General features: G+C 36.2%; 1 protein-coding gene across 5 annotated transcripts in view; it reads right to left on the reverse strand.

The window, feature by feature from the left end:
* Window positions 1-14074, reverse strand: part of POU2F1 (POU class 2 homeobox 1) — a 186946-nt gene that overhangs the window by 51610 nt on the left and 121262 nt on the right. For all 5 annotated transcript variants that reach the window (XR_005362148.1, XM_038542646.1, XM_038542648.1 and 2 more), the window contains 2 exons: window positions 6384-6484; window positions 1776-1829 (listed from right to left, as the gene is read on the reverse strand). Coding sequence is in view for 4 of the 5 variants with exons in the window: in XM_038542646.1 (XP_038398574.1) it covers window positions 1776-1829; window positions 6384-6484 (155 nt within the window). In the remaining variant the exon portion in view is untranslated. The remainder of the gene's footprint in view (window positions 1-1775; window positions 1830-6383; window positions 6485-14074) is intronic.

The raw sequence follows: 14074 nt of genomic DNA on the forward strand, positions 1-14074 counted from the left end.
CTTATTAATCTTTGTATTTTCCTAATTTTGACATAGTAAGTTTTTAGACTTTTTTCCTTTAAAAATCACATTTACTATTTGTTGTTTTCTAAGTATAAATGGTCAAATATGGAACATATAAAAGTAGAAAAAAAAATAAAAGTAGAAAAATAAAATATAAAAATTATCCACAATACAAGTTTTTGGTATAGACTTTTTGTTCCAATGAGTCTATACTTTTTGGCATAGACTCAGTTTGTTCCAACTAGAGCAATATTCCACTGCTCTAGTTACAACTTCCAAGAAAAAAAAAAAAAAAATTGGTCCTCCCCAGATCAACAGGATTCTTTAAAAAACCCAATCCTCAACTCTGGAAATAAGGAATAAGGGAAGAGCACATTCTTAATCCACCTCTACATCAGACCCTCCATCCCAACATTCTGAGATGTATTCGGTGGTCAGTGGGAAACTTCCTTAAATATATCGTCTCAGAGACTGATTACTTGACCCACAGAACCTTTCATCTAATATTTAAAATAACTGTAAGCTTAGCAAATCCCAACAAGTAACACACAAATTTAGAGGGAAAATGCTGCAGTCAGGAGGGAAAGAGAACACACTCCTAAAAGGGACACTAAGAGGAAATTTTATGGTAATTAAAACTGGGTATGCAGAGCATTAACATTCTGCATAGATTTGCATATTTCCCACCACCTGTTTTGGGGACTGCAGCAAGGCTAATTAACATAAAGGCTCTGATTAATTCTGCCAGTCATTGAGAGATAATTACAGTGCAGGACTGTAAACATGCTGCACTGGAGATACAGCCTGTTTGCCAACATCTCTCTAAGGGATGAAAGTTTACCATGGCAACCAAGGCAATTTTCTGCCTCCTCTCCCTCAGAAAGGAAGGTCACATTATCTCTTTTTCTTTTCTCTTCTTGCTTCCATGTGTTACTAGGTCCATATTCCACTGGGTTTCCTGGAATGCTCAACTCAAGGTCTTTAGTCATTAGCAACACTGAAATCAATCTTCTAGAATACGGTTTTTCCCCTCTTGACTGTTAGTAACCTAAAGACTATACCGAAAGGAAGGAGATCCACTAAATGATGATGGAGTGAAGAATAACTGAACTCTCCATGTTTTACCATATGGTCTGTATCAGAAAAGTAGCCGATTTAACTTTTGTTCTGAAAATTCTGACTATATGAAGCCTATCAATGACTATAACAGGTTTAGTTACAAACCTTAGAATCAGCACTTTAGAGCAGAGAGGAACCATGGCAAGATTCTAAACTTCCGCACTTAAATAAATGTAAGACAAAAGGAACCCCACGAGGTGAAATGACTTGCCAAAGGTCACACAGCTAGTTAGTCCGACAGTACAAACCTAAGACCTTTGTATCTCAGTCCAGTGCTCTTTCCTCTACACTATAAAATAACAAATAAAAAGACATCTGGAAACAAAAGGGCATTAAGATATTATTTGGCTTTGTGTTTAGGTATGTGTTATTACTGTATGACTTAGAAACATTTTACTAAACGTACATATCTAACTCTGAAAATAGGACTTTTCTTGTTCACCTTTTGTCATTCGCAGTAGCATAATATAAACTGGATTTTCATTAATGTCAATGATTATCATTATTTGGATCTTAATAACATTAGGTAATAAAAAAGGGTAATACCTCTAAGTATTTCTTATTATAGAATTATTGTATGCTCATTATTAAAAAATCAGAAAAATATGGTAAAAAAGAGGAAAACTGATCCATAATCCCATGACCCAGCTTACCTGTACATTTAACGACTGAGCAGCAGCCTGTAAACTTGTTCCAGCGAGCTGGACCTAGAAGCAATGTAATCAGGTAAATTTCTAGTCTAATACTGTAAGTTGACATCAACAAGTATTTCAAGAATCTCTACTAAGTGAATGTCACTGAGTTAGAACTGAGAACATAAAGAGATCTATCTCAGAGGGCGAAAACTTAATGGACAAGTTCACAGTTCCTCCACTCCCGCCAGAAAATGCTATTAATATTTCTTCTCTAAAAAATGCTTTCCCACACTAAAATAGCCTCTTCAGGCATGTCTCACTGGTATTAGGCAATCCTTATATAGCATCCTGTTTGTATTCATTGGACACTTAGATTCTAACAACTTAATTCACCTTTCATTTTTTGTATTAGAAAAAAATAACAAGCTACTTATATACATTATTTGTATCATTATAAATAATCAGAATTATCTACTCATTCTAATTTCAAAATTTTCATGTACATACCAGAGTAAAAACCTTATATATACACCTACATAGCTAAGTCTTAAAACATTTATAGTCATAACTCAAAACTGCCAGCCGAAATAAAGAATCTGTCTTATAAACCACACATGGAAGTCTGTCATAACACTTAATATATTTCATGCATTTAGAGAGTTAAAACCATGATTAGAATCAGGATCATTATTTGGCAATCATGTTAATAATAACTGATTCTGGTTAAGTGTCATCAATGGATGCCCTAATGGGTGAAATTTGAGGAATAACATGATATTTACATATTCTCAACTATCTTTCCATACATATTTACCAATTACAAAAGGTAAAGTCACCATTAGTGACACATGTGCCTTCCAGTTTGATCCACTAAAGAACACAGAGTTACTTTACGTTGTATTCCTCTGCAAACCCCAACTGAGCAACAATGTACAAAATAACTAGTTTGTATTCTTTTCAAAAATGCCAGTGTCTTGAAAACAAAGAAAGACTATGTTGGGAGAAAAAGAAAATAAACTAGGGTAAAATAAATGGAAGCCTAAATTAGAATGGCAGCAGTCAGCATAAAAAGTAGTTAACATGAGAGACACTGTGAAGTGCTACATAGGATCCCAGTAACTGGCTGGATATAGATAAAGAAAAAGGTCGTGAATTATTCTAGGGTTCAAATCTGAGAGACTGGAAAAAGGTAGTATCATTGATAGAAAGCTAGTGAGTTCCATCTTGGATATATAACATTGCATTGAGGTTTTCTGAAGTTAAATATGTGTTGATATGGAGCTCAGTATAGAGTTCAGGGCTAAAATGAATAGACTGCTACCCTTTATTTAAAACTAACAGTCCTGGGGGCACCTGGGTGTGTCAGTGGTTGAGCGTCTGCCTTTGGCTCAGGGCGTGATCCCGGGGTTCTGGAATCGAGTCCCGCATTGGGCTCCTTGTGTGGAGCCTGCTTCTCCCTCTGCTTGTGTCTCTGCCTCTCTCTCTGTATCTCTCATGAATAAATAAATAAAATCTTTAAAAAATAAAAAATAAAAAAAATAAAACTAACAGTCCTGTTAATAGATAATAACCCTCAGAAATAAACCTAGACATTTACAGAGAACACATTTTAGATGTAGTGCATTCAAGGAAGGATTATCTGAAAAGATGCTTAAGATCCAAAGGCTAAGAATTCAACCAAAGAGCCAGAGGAAAGTTTTGGTACAAAGCGTTAAAATAGTAAAGTTTCTATGTGATTTTATTTAAGTCATGTGGTTTCTGGGTAGAAGTTTGTTGAGGAACAGGATAGTTACAGGTCTTAAAATATCCCCTCTCATGGATTATTTGCTAATCACAAAGAGGAAGAAAACTGCCTTTATAGTGGACAAATCTGAAACACTACCTTTATCAAATAATCAAATTTAATATCACAATAATGGGACAAGGTGATACCACAGAATTTCTAATGTGCTCCTGTCAAAAACTTGGATCCAATCACAAGGGAAAAATTAAACTCAAATTGAGGGGCCTTCTACAAAACAGTTGTTTTCTACTTTTAAAAAATGTCAATATCATGAAAGATGAAGATAGACTAGGAATTGTTCCAGAACAAAGAAGCCTAAATAGACATGACAACTAAATGCAAGGTGTGGACTAGACTGTAGATCAGAAAACACTTAAATACTGACTGAACATTAGATAATAGTATTGCATTGATGCTAAATTTCTGGAATTTGAAATTTATGTTATAGCTGTATAAAAGAATTCTGTTTTTTAGGAAAAACATGACAAAGTACTTAGAAGTAGGTCATAGTGCCTGCTACTTATCTAAAATGATTTTGAAAAAAAATATATATGTACACTTTTATATATGTGTGTTTATACACACACACAGCAAAGACAGCAAATACTAATAATTGGTAATTCCAGATGAGGGGCTTTCAGTCAAAAACAGTTCTACAGTTATAACTTTTCTATAATTTGAAAGTGTTCAAAATAGAAAGTTGAAAAAAAAAGTGAGAGCATCCTTTTACCACTTCATTTAGCTACCTCCCAACATCCTTCAAAACTTAGCTCAAAGTCATCCTGTGATAAATGTCCTTGATTGTACAGGTTCAGCTAATTATTTCTACCTCTCTATTCCCATATAACTTTAGCATTCATTTATTCAGTAAAAATGACTGAACATCTATTATATTTTGGGCTCTTTGGAAAATACTGGGATAAAGATTTAAAAAAGGTTCCCATCTTCATGGAATTTATGGGGTGATAGAACTAAAATCATCTACTTTGTATATGTGTACACACATTTATAATTATGGTAAGGAAAAAGAGTATGAATTTGGTCAATAAGAGGGCTAGAAACAGAAGGTAAGTGCCACATTTATGTTAATTATGTGTCTAATCAGATGGTGAGCAATTCTGCAGGGACTGACATCTTAATGGAGAATTCAGTGATGTCAAGATTTCATATCAAGTTCCTTGATTTTAAAGTTCTTTGGTTTGGGGAGATACTGAAGGTTCAATGATTTTGGTAATCAGTAGATGGAGGCCTTGGAGCTGGTGCAAGAGTTGCATTCTTCTTGGAATTCAGATCCAATGGAGAAAAGACTGCATATCATCTATGTACTTTCTGGGATTTTTTTTTTTTTTTAACACATTTGGACCATCACAAATTTAAGCCAGGTAGAGGCTTAATATGTACCACATAAATTGACTACCAAATATGTTATTCCTCTAAAAAACCAGAAAACTTGTTGGAGGCTACACATGTTTTTATTTTTTAAAAGACTATCTATCTATGTATCTATCTATCTATCTAAGAAAGAGAGAGAGAGTATGCGCGCGTGTGTGCACACGCCCACATGCATGCCCGCACACAGAGGTAGAGAGAGAGAAGCAGATCGAGGCAGGGCTCGATCCCAGGACCCTGAGATCTGAGCTATAGGCAGATGCTTAATCAACTGAGCCACCCAGGTGCACTTACAAAAGTTTTTAGAAGAAAATCAATATGAAAATAATATTTTTGGTTTTCTACAATACAGTCTTAAATTATTTTAGATGCTAAATCATCTTAATATTTTACCTGGAAGTTTCATATAGAAGTTCCTCCACTTTTTTTTTTTTTTTCAGAAGTTCCTCTACTTTCAAAAGCAAACAAAGCTATCCGCTTGAGCAAAAGTGTGTGTCAACTAGGACATCACTCCAGTATGCTAATTGCCACCAGCATACTACTCCTCTGAATTTGTAAATAAATGGACTTTAGAAGACTTTTCTTTTTTTCTTTTATTTTTTTTTTAAATATTTTTTTCTTTATTTATTTATGATAGTCACACAGAGAGAGAGAGAGGCAGAGACACAGGCAGAGGGAGAAGCAGGCTCCATGCACCGGGAACCCGACATGGGATTCGATCCCGGGTCTCCAGGATCACGCCCTGGGCCAAAGGCAGACGCTAAACCGCTGCGCCACCCAGGGATCCCTAGAAGACTTTTCTAAAATTCCATTGTTTCAAGTGCAGGAGCTTCTTTTATACAAAGTACAGGTAGTCTAAAGATATATTTTACAAGCTCAAAAGACATACGAAGATACAGTTTATGAAAACATATTCTGAACTGAGAGTCTTACACAGTAGGTCTCGGGCAATGGTGGCTACATCCTTTTGGATGACTGTAATTTACTACCTTCAGTGAGCCATCACAGACCCACAGTGACAGTTGTTATGTACATTCCATTCATAACAAAGAATTGTTTTTTCCACACAACGGTGAGGTCAGTAGCTATACAGTCAATTAAACACTATGATTCCAGTCTAGCCATTCTGAAGGACACAATCAGATGTGATTAGCACCAGGCTTTAATTGATTTAAAAAGTCCTGCACACTGGGGGCACCTGGGTGGCTCAGTGGTTGAGTGTCTGCCTTTGGCTCAGGGCATGATCCCAGGGCCCTGGGATCGAGTCCCACATCAGGTTCCCCAGAGGGAGCCTGCTTCTCCCTCTGCCTATGTCTCTGCCTCTCTTTATCTCTTTGAATAATAAATTTTTAAAAATATAAAAAAAAGTCCTGCACACTGAAGTAACTTCCCTAGGTTCTAACATTCTGTGCCTCCAGTTTTTACTCTCCCTCATGTTGAGCAGAGCATTCTACCTGATGGAGATGTCCAAGGAAAGCCTGGGCCTGGGCTGTTGAAATTGCTCCACCAACGGGCACAGGCTGCTTCTGAAAGTCCAGACCATTGGTTTGTGTGCCTAGAAAGCAAGCAAAATAATGTTAACTAATTAAAAACAAACTCAAATGAAATAAAGCACTAGACTTTAGTCATGAGCATTTACCAGGCATCTATTTTGTATATGCGCTTTCCTAAGTTCCTCCATAAATAAGATTTAAAAGATAGATAAAATACAGTAAAATGATTTATCTTTTAAAGAGAGGACTGCTGGACAAGTAAATATGAACACAAAGCCTAAGAAACAGCAACAAAAATATAAATAATGAATTCTAATCCTAAAATAGTGTTACAGAATCCAGAAGTGAATGTAGTAATTGGGGTCAGAATGAGCATGGCACCTATGAGCATCAAGGAAGAGATTATTGTCATTACTACTGTTGTACAGAATGGTACAGACAGACTTCCAAGGAGGGACTAAAGCTCTTTTTTGGTCTCCCTGTTCTCAATACTTGGCATGAGCAGAAGAAATTCACTGGTGACTTTCCAAGATGATACATTCTTAACTTAGGCTTTTAATACATGACAGTCCGATGGCAAAAACCACCATTTACATGATAAAATAGTTTTACTCATTTCTTCAATCCCAAAGTATAGATTGCTGCATATATCTAATTAGCAAGAGTTTTTCTATAATTACAACCTTCGAGCTGTTATGCCTGTGCATTTTAATCACTTATGCTGAGATCTGATGTTAGAAGAGGACTAATTTATAAAAGGCATACCATCCTAATACTCAGAAATTTTTAAAGAATATAATACATTGTTTTCAATCTAATATATCGAGTTATTATTTACAAATTACCAGAATTCCGTGTACTCAAAATATAAGACTGCAAGAACCTGCAAGAATCATCAAGACACAGGAACTTCCATTTCCTAACATTCAAACGACCCACCTGTCCATCCATACTCCTGTGTGTGCACACATGGAGCACACCAGTTAGGGCAGTAGAAGCTAGCACATTAGAGTAGTATTTCTAAATGGCTACTAACTTATGCCATTATATATCCTAACTAAACTCTAGCAAATGTATCATTTTAATAAGAATAATGAGGTAGATCACATGAATCAAAAGAACTACTTAAGGTTTCCTTGAGATAATTATAAAAGGAGTGTTACCTACTTAAAACTTCATAGTGATTGTTCTCTTATGGTTTTTTTCCCCAAGTTTTCCATAAATAGAAAATGAAAGGCCTACCTAGACATACATAGCTAACAATATTAAAAGAGCATATATACTTGTATCAAGTAGTGAGAAACTAGTATGAATTAAAATTTAAATTAGGGTCACCTTCACAAGCCATATACAGAAACTTCATTATTTTAAAGTTGCACATTCTGTCACTAGCTGCTGTCTCTATTTCTATGCAGAAAATCATTACTTAGGTTGATTTTAAGATTGTGCACCATTAGAGAATTATGTTTAATATATATTACATAAATCCACAAGGCTAGGGACGCCTGGGTGGCTCAGTGGTTGAGTGTCTGCCTTCAGCTCAGGCCGTTATCCTGGAGTTCTGGGATCAAGTCCTACATCGGGGCTCTCTGCATGGAGCCTGTTTCTCTCTCTGCTTATGTCTCTGGCTCTCTCTTTCTCTCTCTCTCTCTCTCTCTCTCTCTCTGTGTGTCTCTCATGAATGAATAAATAAAATCTAAAAAATCAGTCAATCCACAAGGCTAAAAAGAAGACGAGAGTTTGAAAAACAGAGACAAGCATTTAGAGATTAACACATCACCAATATAGGAAGTCTTCTAGAACCAAATATTTCACTCCCATGAAAATTCTACACGCTGGTTCCACTTTCAAGTTGCCATAAAAGTGATATACCCCTTGTAAATCATAAAGCACTGTATGACATAACTGACTAATTTCTATCTCTGGACAGAGCCTCCTACAGTAGCCTACAGGTAACTGTGCCTGGCTTTACCCTCTTGGGAGAATGCAGAGGTATAGTATCCAAAATTAGTAAGTAAAAGAACGTTCTGGGCAACAATTCAGATAAGCAGAGATTTAAGATGGAAAAGCAGGCATTTTTTAAATAAAGTTCTGAGGCTCCATTAGGCGGTAAGGGATGGAAGAGAGTAGATATTACATAGAAATCATTCTTGTAAAATATAAATTGGGCTAAAAGGAAAGGAGAGTGGAACAGACAGACACAGGCACAGGCACACACACAGACACACACACCTGACTTGAGTAAGCAGACAGTACAGGGAGACAGGGATGTTGGGAGCCAAAACCAAATGTGTGTCAGAGACAACAGGAACATCCAAATAAGGAGCCAGGGGAATTAACAGGCTGGGAGAGAAGGTAAATTATGTAAGAAGATTAACATAACATATACAGAGTTTGAGAAACCCCAAAACATGTAAGAAAAGTGATCCAGAAGGCATTTAGAAATGACATAGTCCAGAGCTAAAGATTCTATAAGGTTGCCACTAGAACAGTGTTACTTAGGTGAACCTCAGAGATCTTGAATCCAACCTCCTTATTTTATTGGTGAAGATTAAGGAGTCTTCATGAATTGTTCAAAATGTCATAGCTAGTTAGTGGAAAAGCCAAGTGGAGGACAGGGTCCCCTGATTCTGAGTAATCACTCACAGAGAAGTGATAGTTGAAATCTGGAGAATAAAAATGTCAATCAACTAAAAGTGGATATAGAGAAAAGAAGATAAGAGGGTCTATACATAAGGAGATGTAAACACAAAGAGAACTAGAGAGGAAGCAGTTAGAAAACAGGAAAAAAAAAATCTCTCAGGACTAGTGTACCTTAGGAGCCAGGCACAGGCAAAAGAAGGCTACAAGGATGGGGTGGTTTACTACTGCTAAATGGTATAGAACAGGATCAAATACTGAGAAAGAAATTAATCCAAAGAGAATAGATGAAAGACAGTAATAAAGGTAAGATAAAAACTTAATGAAATAGCGGGGGGGGGGGAAACCCACATAATACCCAACTTGGTTCTTTCAAAAGATTCATACAGCTTACAAACTTCTGGTAAGATGAAGGAAAAAAATAAAAGAGAAGGAGCAAAGAATTTAAGGATAACAGAAGGAAGGACAATCAAAAAATGCTGCAGATGCTAAAAAAAAAAAAAGATTCATAAACCAATAAAAAATATGTCAATAAAATTAAAACTTAAAAATGGATTACTCCCGGGATACCTGGGTGGCTGAGTGGTTTAGTGCCTGCCTTCAGCCCGGGGCGAGATCCTGAACTCCCAGGACGGAGTCCCACATCAGTCTCCCTGCATGGAGCATGCTTCTACCTTTGCCTGTGTCTCTGCCTCTCTCTCTGTATCTCTCATAAATAAATAAATAAATAAATAAATAAATAAATAAATAAACAAATAAATAAAATCTTAAAAAAAAGGATTACTCCCAAGAAAATATAACTTATCAAGACTAACTCAAGAAGAAATAGAAAATCCAAAGGATCCCACAACATTTGAAGAAATTTAATTTGTAAGTAAAAAATCTTCCCAAAAGGAAAAATGAAAACCTAGATAATTTTACTCTGCTTGCTTCCAGAAATCCAAGGGACAAACAAGTCCAATCTTACACAACTTTTCCAGAGTATGGGGAAAAAAGGGAAATAATTCCTAACTTATTTTATGAGGTCAGCATAATCTCACTACCAAAACCTGACAAAGAGGAGTATAAAAAAGAAAAAAATATATATGCCAGTTTTACTCACAAACATATATTAAAATATCCTAAATAGTGCTAGCAAAAATAATCTCATAAGATAAAATATTATGACCACCATGGATTTATCTCAGGAATGCAAATAGTTTGGGGTTAAAAAAAAATTGGCGTGATTCACCACCTTCATTAAAGGGGAGAAATCCTATAATCATCTCAAAGGGTAAAGAAAGTCCTTAGATAAAATTCAATATCCACTTATGATAAAAATTCTAGGCAAAGGAACAGAAAGAAACTTCCCTAACTTGATAAAGAGTAATATTAAAAGCATTAAAATTAAGAACAAGCTAAGGGTGTCAGCTCCTGGATGGCTCTGCCAACAGACAAGGCAAGAAAAGAAAATACACCAGTTGGGAAAAGACATAAAACTTTCTTTTCAGATGATTTGATAATGTATATATAGTACTGAGGAATCCAATGATCTATTTCTAGAATAAGAGAGTTTAATAAGGTTGTAGCACATGAAACTATCAAAATTGCTTTTATATACCAAAGGTAAACATTTTTAACATTTTATTTCTAACATTTCAAAAATATAAAATCCTGAGAATAAAGCTATATGCCCACAGCAATTCCTAATTAGCGAAAAACTATAGAACTTTATTTAAATATTATAAAGAAGACATATGTAAATGCTCATTTACTGGAAAACTCAACATTGTAAGATATCAATCAGTTCTTTCCAAACTGATCTACGGATTCAAAGCAATTTCATATCAAAATCTCAGTAAGTTATTTTCTTTCTCTTTCCTTCATTCTCTTTCTCAGAGTTGGGGTGTATGGGTGTAACTGACAATCTGATTCTAACATTATTAATTTTAAAGTTTTCCCCCCAGTTATCTCTATACCCAATGTGGTGGGGCTTGAACTCATGACCCCAAGATCGAGTTGCTTGCTCTTCTAACTGAGCCAGCTAGATGCCCCAAGATTCTAAAATTTAAATAGAAGGGCAAAGGGTCAAGATGCTTTTGAAAAAAACCCAAGTGGAGGGATCTGTACTATCAAGATATTATGAATTATCATAGAACAGCAATAATTAGAACAGCATAGTATTAGAACAGTGATGAACAGACCAGAGTAGAGTCTGGAAACCACACTTTAAATACTTGCAACGTGATAGGTAGTACTACTACACATCAGCGAGAAAAGGATGGAGTTTCCAATAAAGGATAACTGGGTATCTATTTGGGGAAAAAAATGAAATTAGATCAATTCGTACTATACAGAAGGAAGGACACAAGCAAGCAGACAGGCAAGCAGGGAGGGAGGAAGGAAGAAAGATAAGTTTCAGAAGGATTAAAGGCCTAAATGTAAAGTTCAAAACTATTACATTTTCAGAAGACAAATTAAGAGTACATCATTATAACCTTGGGAAAAGGATTTCTTTATCAAAACCCAAAAAATGAGAAGATGTAAGTTTAACTACTTCAAAATTTAAAAAGTCTTCTGTTCATCAAAGGACTACACAAAGAGAATGCAAAGAAGAAAGTATTTGCAATACATACAAACAACAAAGGATTAGTATTCATAACACACAGAGAATTCCTATGAATCCAATAAAAATGCCAAACCAATAGAAATGAACAGGAATTTCACAAAAGAAGAAACATAAGTGGTGCACAAACACTAGAAAAGACGTTCAGCTTCCCTGGAAGCTAGGGAAATGCAAATTAAAATCCCAATACAATACCATTTTATGGCCACTAAATTGGCTTTTTATGGCCACTAAATTGGCTAAAATTACAAAGTTGGTTAATATCAAATTTTGGCCAGATTGTGAAATTCTTATCTGCTGTTGGTAGAGATACAAAGTAGTACAAATGCTTTGAAAACTGGCTGGCAGTACCGAGTAACACTGGAGTAAGGTCAGCACTTACACTACTAAGTCTTTTTAGACTTTTATGCAAATGCATCGAGAGATAAGTACAAAATTATTTTACAGCAATAACGTAATAGCAAAAGCCTAAAAATAACCCAAATAATAGAATGGATAGAAAACTTGTGATATATTCATATAATGGGGTATTCTATCCACTGAAAATAAATTATAAACATATGCACTAAGTTGGATGAATCTCAAAAACATAATGTTGAACAAAAGAAACCAGTCAGAATATAGTCTGATTCAATTTATATAATGGCAACAGATGAATCTAAGTACTATTTGAGGATAGTAAATACACAGATGAAAAAAATTTGTAAAGAGGGAAACCTGGGTGGCTCAGCAGTTGTGTGCCTGCCTTTGGCCCGGGGCAGGATCCTGGAGTACCCGGATCAAGTCCCACATTGGGCTCCCTGCATAGAGCCTGCTTCTCCTTCTGCCTATGTCTCTGCCTCTCTCTGTGTGTGTCTCTCATGAATAAATAAATAAAATCTTAAAAAAAAACTAATTAGAAATTTGGAAAGAAAAGCAATATGACTATTAACACTAAATTTAGAATGAATTCTACCTCTGTGGCAGGAGAAGGGACTCTAACCAGGGTGGACCTACAGTGGCCTCCTAGGACAGGGTAACATTCTGTTTCATGATCAGAATGGGAGACACATGAGTACTTAAACTATACATGCATGTTTACATACAGGTGTCTAAGATTATTACATTTACATTAAAACAGTAAAACGCCCATGACAAAAGAGTTGCAATAAAATTTCAAGGACACATCCAGATTGTAAGGAGCAAAGGAAAAAGTAGGTGGTAATGAAGCCAAAGTATTGAGTGGGGCTCCATCCTTTAGTAAGTCTGGCAGTGGCAGGAGTGAGAGAAGACGGTCTTTGAAAGGGGTATAGACTGGGGGTGGGGGACTGTGAGGGTCTACGGGCTGATAAACCCATGTATACCTCAGCACTGTGAGGAAAGGTTCTATGGGAAGGGATATACTGAATATGCAAGGAGGGGTGAAAAGATGGGGTAAGAACTTGAAGGAAGTGAGAAGACAGAATTAAGAGTGAAATGTGAAGGATCATAATAGTGGAAAAGGTTATTTCTTACATGCGAGTGAAAAGGAGAAGCTGAGTGAAAAAAAAAATATAAAGCTGAGGGAGACAGCTACAATTTTTCTCAGTAATCAAAAGGTGGTCATTTTCAGAAAACAAAAACAGCAAAACAGAAGGCAGAAAACTTCTGGACAGGAGCGCCAGGGTGGCTCAGTGGTTGAGTGCCTGCCTTTGGCTCAGGTCATGATCCCGGGGTCCTGGGATCAAGTACCACACTGGGCTCCATGCTCAGAGAGAAGCCTGCTTTTCCTCCCTGCCTGCTGCTCCCTCTGCTTGTACACAAGCTTGCACGCGCGTGCGCTTTCGCTCTCTGACAAATAAATAAATAAATAAATAAATAAATAATAAATAAATAAATAAAGCCTTATAAAAAGAAAGAAAAAAAAAAGTTCTGGACAAGAGAAAAGGTTTGGGAATGTGTAAGGGAATCCAAAAGGTGAATCCAAGGCAGCACCAGTTACAGTGAAGGCCCAGCTGAATGTACATGGAGTCCTCATCTCCCCAGAAGTTCTTGTTGCTCTCTTCGTAACCAGCAAAGATCAAATATAAAAATCAAAGGAAGAGTTCATACTACCCAGCTTTGCACAGGTGTCAGGCTTTCAAAGTCCTTTAAATGGAACTCACAGCTCAAATGCTACCTTCCTTCATGGTTCCCAGCTCTCTAACCCAAAAGCAATAATCTGTACCTTCTATATACATACTACTGCAACACATTTGGCACTTCTCCAGCCTGGGGAGGGCAGCGAGAGGGGAGATTGAGCTGTGATACATAGAACAATAGGGGGATGAATGTCAAACATACTAAGCCAAGTGAAAGAAGCCAGACTTAATAGCTACATAGTATGATTCCATTTATATGGCATTTTGGAAAAGGCAAAACTGAAAGGCACCATCAAAAGGAATCAATC

This window comes from Canis lupus, chromosome 7, assembly GCF_011100685.1.
Source record: "Canis lupus familiaris isolate Mischka breed German Shepherd chromosome 7, alternate assembly UU_Cfam_GSD_1.0, whole genome shotgun sequence".
Classification (NCBI taxonomy): Eukaryota; Metazoa; Chordata; class Mammalia; order Carnivora; family Canidae; genus Canis; species Canis lupus.